Genomic DNA, 23146 nt, shown 5'->3' with positions numbered 1-23146 from the left:
CCAAACAGCCCGCGGCGCGCTCCCGCCACGGCCCCGCCTCCGAGGACCCCGGCGCCACAGCCCGCGGGAGCTCCAGACATCGCGAGAGCAGCAGTCTCCACCCCTTTAAAGCCTGCGGGAACAGCCTCTCCCCTTTCACGTGACCGAGAGTGCCCGCCCCCCGGGGCCGAGGCCCCGCCCCTGGCCCTCGAGCACACCTTGCGCACGCGCGGACGGTGACGTCAGTTCCGGGCGGCGGCCTAGTTCCTCTTACCGCCCGGGAGCCGCTGTTTTTTGGGTCCGCGCTCCCTCGCCGGGCTGTGAGTCATGGCTGCCACGGCCACGATGGCTACGTCGGGCTCCGCGCGGAAGCGGCTGCTCAAAGAGGAAGACATGACCAAAGTGGAGTTCGAGACGAGCGAGGAGGTGGACGTGACCCCCACGTTCGACACCATGGGTCTGCGGGAGGACCTGCTGCGCGGCATCTACGCCTACGGTGGGTGGACGGCGGGCCGGGGGAGGGCGGCGGGCAGGGGCGCCTGAGTGCGCGGAGGGGCGGCCTGGGGGGCGGCGTCGACGGCGGGGGTCGCGCGGCCGAGGCTCCGGGACGCCGAGGGACAGGCGGGCGCGCCGCCGCCTCTCACTTTTGCCACCCCACGTCTGCCCCGGTGCGATCGGAGTGCTCTCCCCGGTGCCCGCAAGAGTCGTCCTTCCGTAGGTGCTGTTTTGCGTCCATCAGGTGTTAGGCGGCACGCGCTGCTCAAGGCCTTGGGGGTTTAGCAGCGAACCAGACAGCTTCCTGCGGCTTAATACCACCTGAGAGGACAACGTGTAACGAAGGTTGTTTCAGGAAGTCACAATTGCTATGGAGATGGATGGCAGCAGTTTAGTTAAAATAGAGCAGATAGGTAAAGGGTGATACTTGAGCTGAGACTCTCTGATTAAGGCGCCAGCCACCAGAAGACAGTCGGAAGGGGGAGACAGCTGGGGTGGGGTGGGACTGGGAGCACGGTGCCCTTGGGGAATCCAAAGAAGTCGAGTGTTAGGAGTCCAGGGGCAAGTTTGGAGAGTTAAACAGGGACTTGGTCTTGAAAGCATTGTCTGAGGTGACAAAAAGTTTGAGTTTTATTTCTAAAGAGAGTTCTCTGATTGCAGAGAGAGGGGTGAGGTGAGGCAGGAGTGGAAGCAAGCAGAGCTAGAAGGCTTTGACTCTAGTCCATGTGAGAGGTGATGGTTTTGGTAGTGGACATGGAGAGGAGTCTAGTGGATCAAAAGTGAGTGGCAAGGAAAGAGGGCTTGAATGAGATTCCTGGGGTTTTGAGTATCTGGGTGGGTGGTAGTACCATTTGCTTGATGGAGGGGCGGGGTTGAAGACCTGGGGAGACAGGAGCTCTGTCTTGAACTGGAGAGCTTGGACAAGTCGGATTGGCAGTTGTCTGGGCAAGTTTGGAGCCCAGAGAAGAGGTCAGGTGGAGGAGGTGGGTGATCTGAGTTTAAAGCATGGGACTGGGGCATCTTTCATCCAAACTATTTCCAGTGGTCCAGCTGTCCTTCACAACGTGACAGATGAGAAGAGGGAAGGAAAGCACTGAGGACTTGGGTGGTGAAAGGAAGGCCTTGCCGCTGGACATGGTAGTGAGGCTGACAGCCGTCTCTCTCCCCAGGGCACCCCTGTTTTAAAATGCTGTTATTAGTTCCCACCTGTGTCTACAGTTTTGTTTACTTGGAAAAGACTTAAAAATAACCTCATCCCTTGGTAACTGCTGTGCAGTTACAATGATGTAATTACCAGAGCTGCATGGAGACGGTTCTCTCCTAGAAGTCAAATGCTTGGCATCCCACAGTATGACCTAGACAGGAATTAAATGCAGTTGGAGGTGACATGAATACTGTACAGACCTAATGCTGATATGGAAGAGGTGGGTGTGCAGTGTTAGGGATTTATTTTCCTTTTTTTTTTTCAATTTAAAAAGTAACAGGGAAGCGGCCTTGGCCCAATGGATAGGGCGTCCGCCTACCACATGGGAGGTCCGCGGTTCAAATCCTAGGCCTCCTTGACCGGTGTGGAGCTGGCATGCGCAGTGCTGATGCTGCCGTGCTACACAGGGGTGTCCCCCGCGTAGGGGAGCCCCATGCGCAAGGAGTGCGCCCAAGGAGTGCGCCCTGTAAGGAGAGCTGCTCAGCACAAAAGAAAATGCAGCCTGCCCAGGAATGGTGCCGCACACATGGAGAGCTGATGCAGCAAGATGACGCAACAAAAAGAAACACAGATTCCAGGTGCCGCTGATAAGGATAGAAGCAATCACAGAAGAACACACAGCAAACAGACATAGAGAGCAGACAACTAGGGCAGGGGGGAGAAATAAATAAAAAAAAATAAAAAGTAACAACAAAAGTAATGCAGGATTTTTAGGTGTAGCCAAACAAAATAGAATTGATTAGAGTAAAAAGTGAGATCCCCCTCTCCCCCAACCCATTTCCCAGGGGTAACCACCAATGAATGACATTTTGGCACCCATACTCCCAGTCATTGCACACTCAGTGTTGTTGTTGTTTTAAACAAAACTGGGGTCTGTGTATGTCCTCCAGTTGGTTCACCTTACAGAGTTTTTGCCTGTAAAGTACTTCATGTAGTTCCACGTCAGCCCAACTCAATTCGGCCACCATTTATTGAGAGCCTACTGTGTCGAACGCTTTGTTAGGCTAGAGGAGGTTAAAAAAAAAAAAAAAAGATGTCTCTGCTCTCAGGGAGCTTGTAGTATATGGTGTTTAGCATGCTGTCATCGAGTCAGAGCTCATTTTTTGTTGCTTTTTTTGCAGGTTTTGAAAAACCATCTGCCATTCAGCAGCGAGCCATCAAGCAGATCATCAAAGGGAGAGATGTCATAGCACAGTAAGTCGATTCTCATGCAGAGCAAAAACTCACTGCATCAGTGAAACGGACTAGTGTTAGAGGCTTTGAGGGGACGACTCCATCTTTTACACTTTTTTTTTTTTTTTTTTTAAAGATTTATTTATTTATTTAATTCCCCCCCTCCCCTGGTTGTCTGTTCTTGGTGTCTGTTTGCTGCGTCTTGTTTCTTTGTCCGCTTCTGTTGTCGTCAGCGGCACGGGAAGTGTGGGCGGCGCCATTCCTGGGCAGGCTGCTCTTTCTTTTCACGCTGGGCGGCTTTCCTCACGGGCGCACTCCTTGCGCGTGGGGCTCCCCCACGCGGGGGACACCCTTGCGTGGCACGGCACTCCTTGCCCGCATCAGCACTGCGCATGGCCAGCTCCACACGGGTCAAGGAGGCCCGGGGTTTGAACCACGGACCTCCCATATGGTAGACGGACGCCCTAACCACTGGGCCAAAGTCCGTTTCCCTTTTACACTTTTTATGTACCCTGTCCCACAGGGTTTTGTGTATGTTTTCATTTTTGTGTCCTCTACTGTAGAAGGCTAGGAATTTTTAAGTTGGCTTTACGTAACTTTCAGTTGGCATGTGGAACTGTATGTAGAATTATTAATGGTTTTATTCCTGATTTGCCTAATATTTTAAGAATCATATGCAAAAAAAAAATTCTTAAAGCATGTTTTAGTCTAAAATCATAGAAAAGAATTGTATTTACTTAAGGGGAATTCTTTTGCCGTGACCAGTTAAAACACCTGTTGAAGTGACAGATTCTGCTCTCTTGTCCCCCCGAGCAAGAACCACAGCTGCTCCATAGATCACCCTGTTAGGGTGCCTGCGCCCCATCCCCTTGCCATGAGGATGCTGTTGGTCTGTGGGGCATGTAGGTGCAGAGGCCGCTGCTCGGGTACTTCTGAAGTCACCTCCCTGGGGCCACTGCGAGGGGCTGTGGGAATGAGGGCAGTGGCAGGCGACACCTCCTTCCCTTGACCCCACTGCTCTGTGTTTTCTTTCCTAGGTCCCAGTCGGGTACAGGCAAAACAGCAACTTTCAGTATTTCGGTCCTCCAGTGTTTGGATATCCAGGTACTTTGCCACTCTTAAAACAAACCTCTTTTTAATCCTAGAAAAACACTTGCTCTTTCTTCTCTGATTGCAGTGTTCAAAAAGTACAGCTTTTAACAATTCTCTGTAGTTGCAGCTTTTTAAGAGAGTCCTGATCAGTAGCTACTGAACTCTTAGTAACTGAGCTAATTAATCCTGTCATAAATTAAGAGTGCCTACAACTGCAAGCAGAAGAATTGCATCTACCATCCATGTGGAATCTAAGCCCCCTCTTCATCTAGAGGTGGAGTGGGCATCGCCATCCCAAGGTCCATAGAATGGAGGAATAAAATATGGATTAGAATGGACTTACTGATACGCTACTATAAAAATATTGTGACTAGTAATAGAAGAAATTGTAGCATTGACGTGGAGAAAGTGGCCATAGTAGTTGCTGAGGGCAGGGAAGAAAAGATGTGATGTGGGGGCATTTTTGGGACTTTGAGTTTTCCTTAAATGATATTGCAGGGTCAGATGCTGGACTTTATATATCCTGCCATAACCCACTGAATGTACTGGGGGAGAGTGTGAACTACAGGGTAAACTGTTATCCACATGGTGCAGCAGTGCTCCAGAATATGTTCACTGAGTGTGATGCATATGCAATGCAGGAGGTTGTTGGTTTGGGAGGAGTAGGGTGGGGAGGTGAGGGGTATCCTGGAACCTCTTAGGTTTTTTAGTGTAACATTTTCTGAGATGTATATATCTTCAAAAAAATACAATTTACAAAAATGATGGGGGTGCGAGTGGAGAGTGGGTTATATGGGAACCTTTTATGTTTTTTAATGTAACGTTCTTTGTGATCTATTAACTTTAAAAAGTGTTTAAAAAAGTACAACTTTTAACAATTCTCTATAGTTGCAGTTTTAAGAGAGTCTTAGTAGCTACTGAACTCTTAGTAACTGAGCTAACTAATCCTGTCATTCTTTTTTGTTTAAGCTAGGGGATTTTTAAAAAATATATTTTTTATTGAAGTATATCATTCATACATGAACATGCATAAACAATAAGTGTGTAGTAAAGATTGTGAATTTACAAAATAAACATGCATAACATCGTACAAGAGCCCCATACATTACCCCTCCACCAATACCGTGCATTGTTGTGAATCATTTGTTATGAACTATGCAAGAGCATTGTCAAAATATTACTATTAACTATAGTCTCTGTCTTACATTTGGTGTATTCCCCCCCCAACTCACCCAATTTTTAAAAAATATATTTTTATTACAGACGGTGTGAACTTAAACAGTCCTGCACATGTGTGGAATTCCCATACAACATGTTTTCACCAACACACCACACCGTGGTGAAATACTTATTACAGATCATGAGATAATAACATCAGACTGTTACCTTCAACTATGGTCCATAGCATACATTTGACACACTTTTCCATACCCCCCCTATCAGCACAATACTTGTTTGGCATTGATGCAAGAACATTACAGTATTGCTGTTAACCACAGTCCGTAGGTCACCCCAGTTGTATTTTTCTCCATGTTTCCCATTCCCTAAACCCTGCAATAGTGATATATATATATCCAGTCTAGCACTCAAAGGACACTATTGCATCGACCACAATTCTCGGTGAACCTCTGGGTTCACTGTTACTCAGTCCCTAGATTATTCTCTAGCTTGCTTTCAATTGACATTTACTTCTGCAGACTACTCTTTTCAGCCACAATCCTGTTTATAAACTACCTGTTACTCAGTATAATGTGTTACCCTCAGCTCTATCCATTTCCACACTTTTCCAGTCAAGATAATTAGAACTTCTATATAATTATCAGTAATTCTTCTCAACTCTCCTCTTATTCCCAGTAACCTATACTCTAGGTTTTAACTCCATGTGTTTATACTTTGCATTTAGTTCATATTAAGCCTTCTGTGTCTGGCTTAATTCGTTTAGCATAATGTCTTCAAGGTTCATCCATGTTATCATGTGTCCCAGTTTTATTTCTTCTGACTGCAGCATAGTATTCCATCATATGTATATACTACATTTTGTTTCTCCGTTCATTGGTTGATGGACACTTAGATTGTGTCCATCTTTTGGCAGTTGCAAATAATGCCCTATGAACATCAGTATGCAGGTAGGTATCTGTTCCTGTCAGGATTTAGTTCTTCTGGATATGTTTCCTAGTAGAGGAATTGCTGGATCATGTGGCAGTTCTATATTCAGCTTCCTGAGGAACCACAAAACTCTCTTCCACAGAGGTTGCACCATTTTACACTGCCACCAACAAGGAAGGAGTGTTCCTATTTCTCCACATCCTCTCCAGCACTTATTGTTGTCTGTTTTTTTAGTAATGGCTATTCTATGTGGTCTTAGATGATATCTCATTGTTGTTTTGATTTATATTTCCCTAATAACTAGTGATAGGGAACATTTTTTCATGTGCTTTTTTACCATTTGTATTCCTCTTTGGAGAAATGTCTATTTTAATCTTTTGCCCATTTTTTAAATTGGATTGCTTGTTCTTTTGAGTTATGTGATCTCTTTATATAGAATGGAAATCAAACCCTGTTTGGATATATGGTTTCCTAATATTTTCTCCCACTGAGTGGGCTGCCTTTTCACCTTCTTGACAAAGTCCTTTGAAGCACAGAAGTGTTCAGGTTTGCGGAAGTCCCATTTATCCATGTTTTCTTTGGTTACTTGTGCTTTTGGTGTAAGGTTTAAGAATCTACCACCGGTCCCCAGGTCTTGAGGTGTTTCCCTATATTTTCTTTGAGGAGCTTTATAGAAAGTAGCTTTTATATTTAGGTCTTTGATCCATTTTGAGTTAATTTTTATATAAGGTATGAGGTAGGGGTCTGCCTATCGTTTGGATATGGATATCCAGTTCTCCCAACACCATTTGTTGAATAGACTGTTCTGCCCCAGCTGGTGGATTTGACAGGCTTGTCAAAAATCACTTGACCATAGACATGAGGGTCTGTTTCTGAACCATCAGTTCAGTTCCAGTGGTTTATATGTCTGTCTTTATGCCAGTACCATACTGTTTTTTTTACCACTGTAGCTAGGTAATATGATTTAAAGTTCAGAAGTGAGAGTCTTCCAACCTTACTTTTCCTTTTTAAAGTGTTTCTGGCTATTTGGGGCCTCTTACCCTTCCAAATGAATTTTTTCTTTTTTTTGAAAGATTTATTTTTTAATTTATTTCTCTTTCCTGCCCTGTTCCCCCTCTTGCCCCCGTTATCTGTTCTCTGTGTCTATTTGCTGTGTGTTCTTCTGTGTCTGCTTGTATTCTTATTAGGCAGCTCCGGAAACTGATCCTGGGACCTTCTGGAGTGGAAGAGGTGATTACTCTCTTACACCACTTCAGCTCCCTATTCTGCTGTGTCTTCTTATTTTCTCTCCTCTGTGTCTCTTGTTCTGTCATCTTACTGCCCCAGCTCTCAGCGTCAGCCGCCACTCCTGCATGGAACGGCTTTCCCACACTGAGCGGCATTCCAGCATGAGCCGGCACTCCATGTGGGCCAGCTCGCCCTCACCAGGAGGCCCTGGGCATCGAACCCTGAACCTCCTGTGTGGTAGATGGGAGCCCAGTTGGTGAGCCACATCTGTTTCTCCCTTCCAAATAATTTTGATACTTGTGTTTTCCATTTGTTTGAAAAATGGTGGTCGAATTTTTATTGGGATTGCATTGAGTCTGTCTTTTCCCCTGTTGTCTGCTCTCTCTGTCCATTTGCTGTGTGTTCTTCTGCGTCCGCCTGCATTATCAGGCGGCACTGGGAAACTGCTTCTCTTTTTTGTTGCATCAGCTCTGTGTGTGTGCGGTGCCACTCCTGGGCAGGCTGAGCTTTTTTCACGCAGGGCGGCTCTCCTTGCGGGGCACATACCTTGCACATGGGACACCCCTGTGCAGGGGTGCCCCTGTGTGGCACGTCTCTCCTTGCGCACAGCAGCACTGCCTGTGGTCCAGCTTACCACACGGGTCAGGAGGCCCTGGGGATGGAACCCTGGACCCTCCATATGGTAGGTGGACGCTCTATCAGTTGAGCCACGTCCGCTTTCCTGCATATTACTCTTGTATCCTCACGTGTACTAAAATCATTTATTTGCTCTAGCTGCTTTATTATAGATTTTTTTGGGACTTTTTATATATAAGATCATATCCTCTATGAATAATGAAAGTTTTACTTCTTCCTTTCCAATTTGGATGCCTTTTATTTCTTTTTCTTGCCTCATTGCTCTAGCTAGAACCTTTAGCACTATATTGAACAACAGTGGTGACGGTGGGCGTCCTTGTCTTGTCCTTGATCTCAGTGGGAAACTTTCAGTCTTTTACCATTGAGTACAATGTTAGCTGTGGTTTTTCATATATGGCCTTTATTATGTTGAGAAAGTTTCCTTCAATTCCTATCTTTTGTAGTATTTTTATCAAGAAAGGATGTTATATTTTGTCAGATGCCTTTTTTGTGTCAACTGATAAGATCATGTGATTTTTCTCCTTTGATTTATTGTTATGGCGTATTATGCTGATTGATTTCCTTGTGTTGAACCACTTGAGTGCCTGGTACAAAACCCACTTGATCATGGTGAATAATTCTTTTAATATGTTGTTGGATTCAATTAGCAAGTGTTTTATTGTGGATTTTTGCATCTATTCATTAGAGAAATGGGTCTGTAATTTTCTCTTTTCGTATTAATATCTTTATCTGGCTTTGGTATTAGGGTGATAACTGGCTTCATAAAATGAGTTTGGTAGCATTCCTTCTTCATTGTTTTGGAAGAGCTTGAATAAGATTGGTATTAAATCTTTGAATGCTTGGTAGAACTCACTTGTGAAACTGTTTGGTCCTGGGCTTTTCATTTTGGGGAGCTGTTTGATGACTGTTTCAATCTCTTTACTTGTGACTGGTTTGTTGAGGTCTTCTGTTTCTTCTAATGTCAATGTAGGTTGTTTGTCCGGTCCTAGGAATTTTTCCATTTTGTCTACATTGTCTATTATTTGGCATAAAGTTGTTCGTTTTATCCTCTTATGATCTCTGGTGGTCAGTAGTAACGTTCACGTTTTTATTTTTTATTTCCTTTATTTGCATCTTCTCTCTTTTTTTCTTGGTCTACCTAAGGATTTGTTGATTTTGTTAATCTTCTCAAAGAACCAACTTGGTTTTGTTAATTCTCTCTTGTTTTTTCATTTATTTCTGCTCTGATCTTTATTTCATTCCTTATGCTTGCTTTGGGATTAGTTTGCTGTTCTTTTTATAGTTCCTTCAGCAGTGTAGTGAGGTCATTGATTTTAGCTCTTTCTTCTTTTTTAAAAAAGCATTGAAGGCTATAAATTTTCCTTTCAACACTGTCTTCATTTCATCCCATAGGTTCTGCTATTCTGTATTCTCATTGTCATTCATCTTGAAATAATTTATTGATTTCTCTTGAAATTTCTTCTTTGACCAACTGATTATTTAAGAGTGTGTTATTCACTCTCCATATATATGTGAGTTTTCCCTCTTCTGCTGCTTGTTGATTTCTGTCTTTATTCCATTATGATCAGAGAAAGTGCTTTGTATAATTTCTGTCTTGTTAAATTTATTGCGATCTGCTTTGTGACCCAACATATGGTCTGTCTGGAGAAAGATCCATGAGCACTTGAAAAGAATGTATATCTTGTAGTTTTGGGGTGCAGTGTTCTGTATACATCTCTTAGGTTTAGTCCATTTATCGTATTATTCAAGCTCTCTGTTTCTTTATTGATCTCTGCCAGATGTTCTTCCCAGTGCTGAGAGTGGTGTATTGAAGTCTCCAATTCTTAACTGTAGAGATGTCTAGATATCTATTTCTCCCTTCAGTTTTGTCAGTATTTACCTCATCTATCTTGGGGCAGCCTCGTTTGGTGCATATGCTTTTGTGATTGTTACTTCTTTCTGGCGAATTATCCTTTTATTAATATATAATGTTCTTCCTTGTCTCTAGTAACAGTTTTGTTTTTAAAGTCTATATCATCTGATATAAGTATAGCTACCCCAGTTTTTTTTGGTTACTGCATGCATGGAATATCTTTTTCCAACCTTTCGCTTTCAACCTATTGGTATCCTTGGGTTGAAGGTGAGTCTCTTGCAGCCAGCATGTAGATGGCTTATATTTGCTTATCCATTCCGCCAGTCTCTGTCTTTTGATTGGGGTTTTTAATACATTGACATTCAGTGTTATTACTGTAAAGGCAGTTCTTATTTCATTTCTTTTGATCTTTGGGTTTTATTTGTCATATTTTATTTTCACCACTCTTTTCACACTTTCGGTTACCATTTCTGATACAGTCATCATTTCTAGGCTCTCTTCCAAGGCTCTGTCTCCTGGCTTTTCTTTTCAGGCTGTAACACTCCCTTTAGTATTTCCTGCAAAGCCTTTTTCTTATAAACTGTCTCCGTTTCTGCTTCTCTGTGACTATTCTAATTTTGCCCTCATTTTTTAAAGATAATCTTCCTGGATATAAAATTCTTGGAGGGCAGTTTTTCTTTTGCAGTGCGTTAAAATATCATACCACTTCCTTCTTGCCTCCATGGTTTCTGGTGAGAAATTGGCACTTAATCTTATTGGGTATCCCTTATACATTATGCATTGCTTTTCTCTTGCTGCTCTCAGAATTCTTTTTGTCTTTGGCATTTGACATTCTGGTGAGTGTCTCGGAGTTGGTCTTTTTGGCTTTATTTGGATGGGAGTATGTTGTGCTTCTTGGACACGGATACCTATGCCTTTCAATAGGGTTGGGAACTTTCCACCATTATTTTTTCAAACATTCCTTCTGCTCCTTTTCCCTTCTCTTCTTCTGGGATACCCATCACACAGATGTTTGCATGTCTCTTGCTGTCATTTATTTCCTTGAGACCCTGTTCAATTTTTTCCATTCTTTTCTTTCCTGTTCTTTTGTATGTTTGCTTTCAGAGACAATGTCTTTAAGCTCACTGATCCTTCCTTCTGCCTCACATCTGCTGTTATATGCCTCCTAAGTTTTTAAAATATCATTTATTGCACTATTCATTCCCATAAGATCTGCTATTTTCCTATGTATGCTCTCAAATTCTTTGTGCTCACCCAGTGTCTTCCTAATATTTTTAATCTCTGTAGCCATCTCATTGAATTTATTAAGGAGATTTGTTTAAGTACCTGTGGTTAGTTATCTCATCTGTTTTATATCACTGCAGGCTTATCTTGCAGATAAGCCAGATCTTATTTCTTGGTCTGGATTGTAGTTTTTTGTTGGTGTCTTGGTGTCTGGGTTACTAGATGCATTTATTCTGGGTACAGTTTCTCCCTCTAGTTTAGGACTTTCTTTCCCTTTCTCCCTTGCTGGTTGTGTAGTGGAAGTTGAGAATCTAGTTGGTGCTGAAGCTGCCCACGTTGCCCCAAGAATTAATGAAGCTTCTCCACCTCCTCTGCCAGGGGTAGGGACAGAGTTTCAGCCGTGTGTAATAATCTAAGTTATATGGGACAAGACTGCCTGTGGTTTACCAGAGAGATTGATGAAGCTTCACACCCCTCCCTCCCCTACCTGGGGCAGGGAAAGAGCTGCAGTTTTTGGCAGCAGTCCATGCCATGTGGTTCCAAAATGATCACAGTTGCACAGGTGATGTAGCACTAGACGCACCTCCCATCCGGGGGTGGGGATGGACCCTCTGGAGTGCCTAACAGTCCAGTCTGTGTGGGCCGAATATGCCTGCAGTTACCCTGAGAGGCTGAGGGAGTGCTGTCCCTTCTGCCCTCTAGGGGGTGGGGCAGAGCCACTGACAGCCCAGCAGTTCAGTCTGTTGCCCACCATTGCCTGGAGGGGCTGCGGAATCACCAGCCCCCTCCTATCCTGTTAAGGCGTGGTGTTGGATCCACAGGCACCCAGCAGTCCCTGTGGGCTGAAAGTACCTGCCATTGCCCAGAGAGGCTGTGGAGACACCAGACCCCTTCTGTCCTATGGGGGTGGGATGGATCCACAGGCATCCACCGGTCCAGTGTGTGCAGTCCAGAAGTGCCTGCCATTGCCTGCAAAGGCTGTGGAACAGCAGCCCCCTCCTTTCTTTTTGGGGGGTGGGGGTGTATCCACAGGTACCCACCAGTCCAGGGTGTGTGGGCCAGAAGCATCTGCAGTTGCCCGGAGAGGCTGAGGGAACACCAGCCCCCTCCTATCTTATGGGAGGGCCGAGGTGGAGATGGACTCGAAGGCGCTCAACAAACCAGTCCCTGTGGGCTGAAAATGCCAGCAGTTGCCTGGAGAGGCCAAAGAAACCCAGCTCCTCTCCTGTCCTTTTGGGGTGTGGGGTTGCGACCCCAGGTGCCCAACTGTTGAGTCTTTGCCAGCCCAAAGCACTGCAGTTGCCTGGAGCGCCTGGAGCAGGTCCCGCCAGCTTCCTCTCTGCTGGAGGTGGGGCTGGAGCCTAGGCCAGGGCTGCAGGCTGATCTTGGTGGAAGGAAGCCCGTCCCTCACCTCACTGTGATTTTCAGTCAGCCAGGCTCCTCCTCATGCCGGGGGTGGAGTCAGGATGGCAGCTCCTGGCCTCTTTCCATCTTAGACAGGCTCAAACCCTAGCTTTTCCTAGGATTATACTTTAGCCTGCCGAGTCCACTAATCAGTAGTTGAAGTTGGTGGACAACTGTCTCTTCCTCCACTTTTCATGTGAAATGGAGCTTCTAACTCCAGCCACAGAGTAGCTCCTGAGGCGGCTTGCACTGCTAGGGTAGGACGGGCACTGGCCTCTGCGGCGTGGCTTACAGTGTCCCAGCGAGGTGGCGCAGGTCCCCGCAGCTTCCCCCCTGCCGGAGGTGGGGCTGGGCTTTAGGCTCGAGCTGCAGTCTGATCTGCGTGGAAAGAAGCTGGTCCCTACCAGCACAGTTCTGCGATTTTCAATCAGCCCAGCTTCGCCTCCTGCCAGGGGGTAGTTAAAATGGCAGATACTGGTCCCTTTCTGCCTTGCACAGGTTTAAACTTCAGGTGTTCTTAGGATTATACTTTAGCCGCTGAATTTACTAATCAGTAGCTGATGTTGGTCCCACACTTTGTCTTCCTTCCACATTTTTGGGAAATGGAGCTTCCATCTCTAGACATGGAATAGCTCCCAAGGTGGCTGTTCAGTCTCCACAGTGTGAAGGGCTCTACTCAAGAATCTTCCCTGCAGATGGACAGTCTCCCCCTTCCATACTTTCAAGGATGCTGCAGGATACTCTTCTGGTCTCCTAGGGCCCCCACACAGATGCCTTAGAGAGCTCTGGGTGTTTACTAACTGCTGGGTAGAATGAGTGACTTCTGGCGCTCCTTGCTCTGCCGCCATCTCAGCTTCCCCTCTAGGGGATTTTTTAAACTAGAGTAAATTCTGGTCTGCAACCAGGAATCCTGACTGATACCTTCCATTATTACTGCGTATGCAGTTTAAATAACACAGTAATGTCTGCTTACCTCTGATAGAAATCAAAAGTGTGGATGATAGTAGATAATATTTAAAATAGATTTCAGAGCCTGAATCATTGCAGTCCACTTTGAAAATACTGAGGCGTCTTTATTTTTTCTGGTGATTTTACCAGGTTCGTGAAACCCAAGCTTTGATCTTGGCTCCAACGAGAGAGTTAGCTGTACAGATTCAAAAGGTAAGACAATTGGAGAGAGCAATTTCACATTTGCAAATATTGCTTTTATAATTCACTTGTAAAGTATTGACTAATTAGTTTTCTCTTCCCTCAACATTTTTTTCTTGATTAGTAACATTTCACCTTAAGTCATTATATATTATATGAATTACTGGTTTATACTGTCATTTTTTTTTTTTTAAGATTTATTTTATTTATTTCTCCTTCTCCCTACCCCTCGATGTTTGCGCTCGCTGTCTCTGCTCATCTTCTTTTTAGGAGGCACTGGGACCTCCCATGTGGAAGGGAGGCACCCAGTGGCCTGAGCCACATCCTTTTCCCTGAGTATTGTCATATTTAATGTAACTTGTGTTTTTTGCAGTCTTAGAAGTTTTTAATCAACAAGTCCACTTGCAGGAGAAATAATTGTGACTTTGTTTTTTATCATAAATGTTTTGGAAGGATATTAAGCTGTTAATGTTGTCTTTGGGTTACTAGGACTGTGAATTTTGTATTTTCTGTATTGCTTTTGTAACTGCTAGCAAAACTGCTTTCATTTTGGTGGAGAAAGGAGTTGAAGGAGGAGCAGGAGGCTCCTTGTGACTTGAAGGTGGAGTGAGTGATAACCCGTGCTCCTCCTCAGTGAGGCCGGGATGGCCTTCCGTTTTGGAAGACTTGGTCTGACGCTGGGGCCGCAAGGCCGCCCTGGGCCTGAGCAGCAGCGGTCACGAGGCCTGCGTTTCCTTCCAGGGCTTGCTTGCTCTGGGCGACTACATGAACGTCCAGTGCCATGCCTGCATCGGGGGCACAAACGTGGGCGAGGACATCAGGAAGCTGGACTACGGACAGCACGTGGTGGCTGGCACCCCGGGGCGCGTCTTTGGTAAGCACCTTCATCTGCGAGCCTGGCTACCAGGAGGGTGCGCAGGAAGTGCTCGAGCAGCCGGAGGGCGGTCTCCCCTGTGCCGAGCGGTGGAGGTTTACATTTGGGTAACTTGTGGGAAGTGGCAGACAAGTATCTGAAAGCTGCAAGAATGGGCTGAAATAGTTAACTTTTTTCTGCAGTGCTTTAAGGTGTGATCATTTTAAAATCTAATTTTATAGATATGATTCGTCGCAGAAGTTTAAGGACACGCGCTATCAAGATGTTGGTTTTGGACGAAGCTGATGAAATGTTGAACAAAGGTATGGGTGACAAAAGAATTTTCTCTGACATGTATAATCCTTAATCTTACATTTTCACAGTGTAAAACTGAAATATGGAGCTAACGAAAGTGTTCTGAATATGAGTAGTGTTTTTTTTTTAAGGATGGTTCTTTTTTTTTTTTTAAGATTTATTTTATTTATTTCTTCCCCTCTCACCAGTTCCCTCTGTTGTCTACTCTATGTCCATTTGCTGTGTGTTCTTCTGGGTCTTGTATTTTCATTAGGCGGCTCTGGGAACTGATCCTGGGACCTTCCAGAGTGGGAGAGAGGTGATTAGTCTCTTGTGCCACCTCAGCCCTGTTCTGCTATGTGTTCTTATTTTCTCTCTGTGTCTCTTGTTGTGTCATCTTGCTGCACTAGCTTTCTGCGTCGGCCGGCACTCCTGTGTGGGGCCGTGTTCCTGAGCGGGCTGGCACTCTGCGTGGGCCGGCTCTGCGTGGGCTGGCACTCTGCGTGGGCCGGCTCTGCGTGGGCTGGCACTCTGCGTGGGCCGGCTCTGCGTGGGCTGGCACTCTGCGTGGGCCGGCTCTGCGTGGGCTGGCACTCTGCGTGGGCCGGCTCTGCGTGGGCTGGCACTCTGCGTGGGCTGGCACTCTGTGTGGGCCGGCTCTGCGTGGGCTGGCACTCTGCGTGGGCCGGCTCTGCGTGGGCTGGCACTCTGCGTGGGCCGGCTCTGCGTGGGCCAGCGTGCCCTCACCAGGAGGCCCTGGGCTTGAAGCCTGGACCTCCTGTATGGTACATCCATGAGCCACATCCATTTCCCTGATTAGTGTTTTCTTTCTGTAAAAATAATTGTTCTTTGGGAGCAATTAAGAACAAAAACCCTTGCTTGGATCTTTTTTATGACAGGGGTTTGTAAGATGGTATCTCAACCCAAGGAGTAGCATGTCAGCACAACTGAGGGCCGTGCTGAGTGTGTCCGGAGACCCCAGCACTGATGACATGGGCACAGAGTTGAACTGCGTTGATTAAAAGGTGGGGCAGGGGTGTGCATAGATGATTGGTTTTATTTAAAAGTTTTGGGATCTCTCTTCTAATGCACACAGATTTAGCAATTAAGCAGTGCTCAGGCCTGAAAAAACAAAAATATCTCTACGCACAATTGATCTTTTCAACGTATCCGTTACAAATACTTTTTTCTTTAATAATATTATGAAACAAGTAATTCAGAAAAGTATCTCCTGAAGGTTTTCTGTTTTTATATTTACAATACATATTCATTGAGTAGCCACAAGCTTTAAAAATAAGCAAAAGCTAGAAAATTTCTATTTCAGGACTCTTGGAATATATACACATGGTTAACAAACACTGTTTTGTGTAATCATTTTGTATAAATGGTTTTATAAGCTGCTTTTAGAAAATTCAGCATATCTGTCTAGTCCATTACAAGAAAAAAGTCCTTTTTTTTAAGATTTATTTTTTTATTCCCCCACCCCTACCCCTCCAGTTGTCTGCTCTCTGTGTCCATTCACTGTGTGTTCTGTGTCTGGTTGTATTGTCAGCGGCACTGGGAATCTGTGTCTCTTTTTGTTGCATCATCTTGCTGAGTCAGCTCTCTGTGCACGGCACCACTCCTGAGCAGGCAGAACTTTTTTCATGCAGCACGGCTCTCCTTGTGGGGCACACTCCTTGCATGTGAGGTTCTCCTATGCAGGGGACACTCCCAAGTGGCATGGCACTCCTTGTGCACATTAGCACTGTGCATGGGCCAGCTCACCACACGGGCCAGGAGGCCTTGGATTTGAACCCTGGTCCTCCCATGTGTTAGGCAGATGCTCTATCCGTTAAGCCAAATCTGCTTCCCAGTCCTACCACATTTTAATGGCAGAAAGGCATTCTGTCCTTTGGATGGGCCGTCATTTGTTTAATCAGTTCTGTTTTATTGGTTGTTCAGACACGTTTCATTTTTTCACCAGTTTTTTTTTTTTTCTTTAAAGTAAATTTCTAGAATTTGGATGTATGCTTTTTAACCTTTTCATGTTTACCAAAAAGCGTGAGGACTCTAATCTCAAAAAAGCAGGTGAGGGCTTCTGAGTGCTGGCCCTTGTGCTCCTCGTGTGGGAACACACAACGGCCTTCTCGTGTGGGAAGCGCTTTGGGCAGTGCTTCCAGGACCTCCACGTGTCCCCGCCTGCACACACCTTCTACCGCCTCCCGCTCCGTTGCCTCACCAGGTGTGGAAGCCACCTAGCCTGAAGATTCCGCTTCTAAGCAGTCCCCAGGCATGCATGTGGGGAATCTGATGTGAAGGCCCCGCTTGGTCAGGTCCTCCAGTGTCAGTCTCCTCTGAGGAGGCTGTGGTCCTGGGGGCCTCTGGGCTCCAGGCCCTGGGGGCCTCAGCCCTCGAGGGGAGGTCACCAGGCAGCACCGTCCGCATCACCTGGGAACTTGTTCCTGGCTCCAGCTGATCTGTGGGCTCAGAAGCTGGCAGTCTGTGAAAGAAGCCCTCCTGTGGTCTGGCGGTTGGGGACCCCTGCCCACGGGCGTGCCCACGTGCCCGGCTCCCACCCAGGCTTGTCCAGGTGTGGGAGCAGGTATGGCCTGTGTCTGGGTTCCACCTGCTCGTGTGTTTGATTCAGCTTACATCATAGTAAAAAAAAAAATTTTTTTTTAAGTTGCTGATACTTTTTAATTGAGAGATTTTTAATATCTGACCTTTCTTAAAAGGGAAGCTCCCAGGGAGCAGATGTAGCTCAGTGGTGGAGCTGCCTGCTTCCGTGTATGAGGTCCTGGGTTCAATTCCTGGTGCCTCTGTAAAAAGAAATAAATTGGGAGCTCCAGCCATTCAGGAGTAGCAGCTGGGAATGGGGTACACCTGGCCTGAGAGTGTGGGTGACTCAGGTCTAGGATTGCTTTTGGCTTTGGCCATCCAGGGCCCTCGGGGAGAGAGCCCACAGTACCTGGACCATCTCAGATTGGAGAAGCACAAAGGGAGAGCCCAGACTCTTTGGCCACGGGGCGCCAGGGTGGGGCGCAGGGTGGGAACGGAGAGGGGCATAGGTCTGGATCAGCAGTAAGAATGCGAACCCTTGTCCACTGTTAGTCATTTACACTGGACCTTATAGTAACAACTCTGCACCTAGTTAAAGTGTGCAGCCTTAAAAATTTCTTAATTTCTCTTCATAGGTTTCAAAGAACAGATATACGACGTCTATCGGTACCTGCCCCCAGCCACGCAGGTGGTGCTCATCAGTGCCACGCTGCCCCACGAAATCTTGGAGATGACCAACAAGTTCATGACAGACCCGATCCGCATTCTGGTGAAACGGTAAAAATGCCGTTTCCCATGTGTTGCTGAATGTTGAGTTGTGTGTTTGCAAAGGGTTTTAAAACATTGAAAGTCCTTTATAGTTTGTCTTTTCAAAAAACTGGCTTTTACACGTTCATTCCCCTTTTGACCCAATAATTCTGAATTTAAAAAATCAGCTGATGATATTTGATGAGTGTACCAGGATTGAGAGGTGACCGTGCTGCTGAGAATCATACACGGGGTAGCGCCAATGTACTTCCTGCAGATGGCCCGAGCCAGGCCCGAGTGGCAGAGGCGGGTGTGGAGGGGTGGGGGGCTGCCTGCAGCCAGGCCCGCTCGTTGCTGCTTCCCCAGGCTTCGATCATCAACGAGTAACAGGGCTTTTCTTTGTCCTTCAGTGATGAATTGACCCTAGAAGGCATCAAACAGTTTTTTGTGGCAGTGGAAAGAGAAGAGTGGAAATTTGACACTTTGTGTGATCTCTACGACACACTAACCATTACTCAAGCGGTCATCTTTTGTAACACCAAAAGGAAGGTATGGTCTTATTTCTTTATGTCCTGTGAGGAGAAGTTGAAGATGGAGTCTCTTGATAACTCAGATCACGCTTTGCCCATAGAGGACCAGACAGCAGACATCTGGCTTTGCGGGCTGATCTCTGTCGCGGCTCCCCCCTGGCGGCACGACGCTTCCCTTGACAGTACTTAAGCGGAGTGGATGTCTGTGCGCCAGTAAAGCTTGATTCACCAAGCTGGCGGCGGGATGGGGTTACTCATGCTGGCCTCGGGCGGATTCGACACCCTTGCTGCGTATTAGAGCACTGAGCACCTTTAGGAAACTGCTGGTGCTGGCCCACTCCCAAGGCTCTGCTTCAGTTGGTTTAAGGTGGCACCAGTGTTCTGAAGCGCCCTGGTGGTGCTCCTGCAGGCAGAGCTGGGAACCACTGGCAGCTCTACTTAAAAGAAAAAGGAAATTGGATGACATTCTAAAAGTTAGGAGGTTTCAATTTCAATGAGGCTAATGATAAACGGTCTTTTTCCCCCTAGAGAAATGTTAAATGGAACAAATGAGTGTGAAGAGGGTTTTAAATGAGCCCCAGAAGGCCCTGGACGCAATTAAGTGCTCCACGCGCCAGTTAAGATTAGTCTGCGCTGTAAGAGCTGTTGCTCTTTTGAGCATCACACTGGGTCTGCAGATCATGGAAGTAAGTTCCTGGGACAGGTCTCCGGGTTGGTTTGCTTACCACGGCATCCACCGATTTGATTCGTAGGTTGACTGGCTGACGGAGAAGATGAGGGAAGCCAATTTCACGGTATCGTCGATGCACGGGGACATGCCTCAGAAGGAGCGCGAGTCCATCATGAAGGAGTTCCGCTCTGGCGCCAGGTAAACCGGCAGCCACCTGCTCACCTGCTCCCACTGTGGGCCACGCACTGCGGGCGTCAGCACTCCGTAGCATGAGCATGGTGCTGCCCACTTCCTGAGATGCCATCCGAGGTTCGGGGAGATGAGGTGGCTCCCGGGGTGCGGGGTCAGGGCCCTGCTGGTGCTGCGTGGTCGGTGGAGGTTGTAACTGGCCGTAACTAGGTCGGTTGGCTGCTTTGTGTAGAGGTGTGTTCCTTACAAATGCTTGGACATTTTCTATCATTCTGGAAGTCATTTTTAACTTATATTACGGTCAGAAAACATCCTTTGAAAATTTAAGACTTGCTTTTTGGCCCAACGTGTTGTCATTTTCTAAAATGTTGTGTATTTGAACATAACATGAGTTCTGCAGTTAACTGTACTGAATACTTCCATTGGATATAGTTAAAAAAACATTGCTGATTTTTTTTTATAATCGGTTGCATCTTTTTAATTCTGGTTTTATCAGAACTGAGATGAGATTGTTCTTTGTAGCTCTGTCATTTCATGCTTTACATTTTCTAAGCCTCTTATTAGATGCATGCAAATTTAGAATTATTCTCTATTTCTGGAGACTTTACCCTTTTCTTATTAAGGCATCCAGCTTCATCTGTAGTAATGCTGTTTGTCTTAGGGCTGCTGCTGACACAGTCACACTGGCTTCTTGTGCTAGTGTTTACATAGACTGCCCCTTTCCTCCTCCGTCCTACAGCAGGTAGTTGAGTTTCGCTTTGTTTTTGTCATAATCAAGATAATCACTGGCTTCTAATTGGAGCATTTGATCTAGTTTCAGTTAATAACGATACTGAAATATTTGGATTTAAGGCAGCCGTCTTATTAAGTGCATTTTATTTGTCTTTTCTGTGATTCCTTTTTATTCCAATTTTAAAATAATTATTCTCCCCCATTTCCTATTTTTGGAAGATGGCTGTTTCTTTATATAATTGAGTACTCTAGAAATTGTAACGTGTGTGTCTGAATTGTCAACATCTTCTATTAATTATTTACCATATTCCCAGACACTGCCAGGACCTTAAAACACTTTTTACTCCATTTACTTCCCAAACTTCTTTGCCATTGTTGTCATGCGTTTAAACCTCACAAGACATTATCAATTTATGTAACAAAATTTATTTCTGTTTATGTCTTTACTGTATTTGTGATTCCTCCCTTTCATTTCTGAACTTTTGTCTGAGGTGAATTTTCTGCTGCCTGATGAACATATTTTGGTATTTCCATTAGTGTGGATCTATTGCTGACAAACTGTGTTAGTCTGTCTGAGAACGTCTGTTTGACCTTGAAATGTGTCTCCTTCGATCGTTGGGCTAGAAGTCTAGGTTTGCTGCAATTTTCTTTCTACACTTTATTGATTTATTCCACTATTTCCTGGCTTCTGTTTTTTTCTATTGAAAATCGACTGCCAGTCTAATTGTTTTTCTTTAAAAATAATGTCTTCTTTTTTTTTTTAGATTTGTTTCTTTTTGTGTTTTGCTTTCAGCAGTTTTTACTCTGATGTGTCTACGTATAGATTTCTTTTTATTCTATTTGGGATTTGTAGGACTTCTTGACTCTTTCAACTTTGTATCTTCAAAAACTGCTTCTGTCCCTTTCTTCGTCCAGGACTCGGGTTCTGTGTGATTACGTGGCAGTGACACCTGCGTTGTCTTTGGAACCTCTTCCTCCGGTTCTGCTGTCCCTTAATACTTTGAATACCTCTAGACCAGAAATATCAATAGAAATACAGCTCAAGCCACACATGTGATTTCAAATTTTCTAGTAGCTGCATTAAAATAAGTAAAAAGAAACGGGTGAGGTTGATTTTTTTTTTCTTTCATTTTTTTGAGGTACCAGGGCTGTCGATTGACTCTGGGACATTGTATGTGGGAAGCCGGTGCTCAACCACTGAGCCACATTGGTTCCTGGGTTGGTTTTTTTGTCTGTTTGCTTGTTGCTTATTTTTTGTTTGTTTTTGGAAGGCACCAGTGACTGAACCTAGGATCTTCCATGTGGGAAGTAGGTGCTCAACTGCTTGAGCCACATCCACTCCCCGATTTTTAATAATGTATTTTATTTTACCCAGTATATCATAATATCGTCTCTAGGTGTAATCAGCATTAAAAGAAACGTGTGTTTTATTTTTTCTGTCCGCCCTTCAAAACCCGCTGTGCGCCCTCCACTCCCTGCACAGCTCTGTTGACACGAGCCACGTTCGGGAGCTCAGCAGCCATGGTGGCTGGAGGCCTTCGTGTTGGACGGGGAGATCTCTGCTGTGTCAGCTCCCGTGGTGTGCGAACTTGAGGTGCGAGGAGCACTGCGCCCCAGTCAGAGAGGTTGCTTAGTGTTCTTCATTGAGTTTTTGCTAGGCAGAAGTCAGGTGATTCTCCTCGTTCTAGGTCCAGCACTGATTCAGACAAAATTAAGCGAGGCACAGGGAAGATGCCCATTGCCAGCTGGAGCCCAGGGCCCGAGAGGTTCAATCTGCCCGGTGCCCCCCGCTGCCCCTGCCCGGGTTTCTCCTGTGGGCTCTGACGCTGCACTGCGCCAGGTGCAAGGGGACCTGAGGTTCAGGTGTTGGGGTGCAAGTCCAGTCTTAGCTTTCAGCTAACACGGCTGGTCCTGTACCTCTTCCTTTCTGCAGCCGCGTGCTCATTTCCACGGACGTCTGGGCGCGGGGGCTGGATGTGCCTCAGGTGTCCCTCATCATCAACTACGACCTGCCCAACAACCGAGAGCTGTACATACACAGGTACGGGGCTCTTTTCTCTTGTCAGTGTATTTCCTGATAGATTATTTGGTCCGTTACCAAAACAGTTTTGTTGCATTCTTAAAGAATTGGGAGATCGGGTCGATACGGCCGCAAGGGTGTAGCCATCAACTTCGTGAAGAACGACGACATCCGCATCCTGCGGGACATCGAGCAGTACTACTCCACGCAGATCGACGAGATGCCCATGAACGGTGCGCATGGGGGGCGGGCCGGGGGGGGGACCTCTGTGCTCATCCGCGGTTAGGGGTGCTCAAGCGCCTCCCCCCTTTTTCCCTTCTTTCTCTATTCTTGATGGGGCTTGGGGCTGGGGGGCTGCTGAGAGTTGCTCGGGAGGCGTTCGTCGTCTTTGTTTCCATCATTTGCTCTTTCTTCCGTTCCAGTGGCTGATCTCATCTGAAGGAGCAGTCTTGCTGCGCCGAGAATGAGCTGGAGCCTGCTCACCTGTTGTGCTCCCCCATTTTCCTTAATGGGGCTTTGGATGAACCCTCTTCCACAGCCCACCCCAGGAAGAGCCCTGGAGTCCCTGCATCTTTTCTTACCCATATGTAAATAATGCGTTGCTCCAAGTCTTTTTCATTAAACATTTAAAATTTTTACCATAACCTTTTAATATTTTTTAAGGTGTCATCAGCTTTTCTGGTAACTTGCTATATATCCTGGGCAGGTTGTTTAACTCCATTTTCTAATCTTTAAAGTGGAAGTAATAAAATAGCAGACCTTCTCCCTCCCCAGATTGGTTGGAATGACAATCTAAATTTCCAGGGGGTCCTGGGAAATACCTTTTTAAGTTCATTAGGTGATTCTGGGTATAGTTCATAAATAGAATTTCCTCTAACGCTGTGACTGGCTCCTCACACAGCAGCCCTGGCACCCCCGCGGGAGCTGGTTAGGAATGCAGGTTCTCAGGCCCACCTGGCCTGCTGCGTCGCCAGGGCCCCCGTTGGTGATGCGCCGGTGAGTGTGAGAGCTGGAGCCGCCTCTAGCGAG

General features: G+C 46.0%; 1 protein-coding gene across 1 annotated transcript; it reads left to right on the top strand.

Annotated features, from left to right (window-relative positions):
• Nucleotides 1–217: 217 nt before the first annotated feature.
• EIF4A3 (eukaryotic translation initiation factor 4A3) lies at nt 218–22761 on the top strand. Its single transcript, XM_058284843.1, has 12 exons — nt 218–475; nt 2800–2872; nt 3889–3955; nt 13491–13553; nt 14283–14415; nt 14637–14717; nt 17865–18006; nt 18387–18525; nt 19259–19374; nt 22031–22138; nt 22223–22350; nt 22540–22761. The coding sequence occupies exons 1-12, from the start codon at nt 307–309 to the stop codon at nt 22554–22556; spliced, it is 1236 nt and encodes a 411-aa protein (XP_058140826.1). The 5' UTR covers nt 218–306; the 3' UTR covers nt 22557–22761.
• The last annotated feature ends 385 nt before the right edge of the window (nt 22762–23146 follow it).

Source organism: Dasypus novemcinctus, chromosome 21 (assembly GCF_030445035.2).
Source record: "Dasypus novemcinctus isolate mDasNov1 chromosome 21, mDasNov1.1.hap2, whole genome shotgun sequence".
NCBI lineage: Eukaryota > Metazoa > Chordata > Mammalia > Cingulata > Dasypodidae > Dasypus > Dasypus novemcinctus.
The sequence above is the reverse complement of the archived record's forward strand: the minus strand, read 5'-3'. Positions and strand labels throughout refer to the sequence as shown.

Excerpts from the sequence above, each read along its gene's own strand:
- EIF4A3 (XM_058284843.1), top strand. The coding sequence starts at position 307 with ATGGCTGCCACGGCCACGATGGCTACGTCGGGCTCCGCGCGGAAGCGG. Across the intron at positions 14,416-14,636 it reads CACCCCGGGGCGCGTCTTTG|ATATGATTCGTCGCAGAAGT; the intron begins GTAAGCACCTTC and ends CTAATTTTATAG. Across the intron at positions 22,139-22,222 it reads CGAGAGCTGTACATACACAG|AATTGGGAGATCGGGTCGAT; the intron begins GTACGGGGCTCT and ends GCATTCTTAAAG.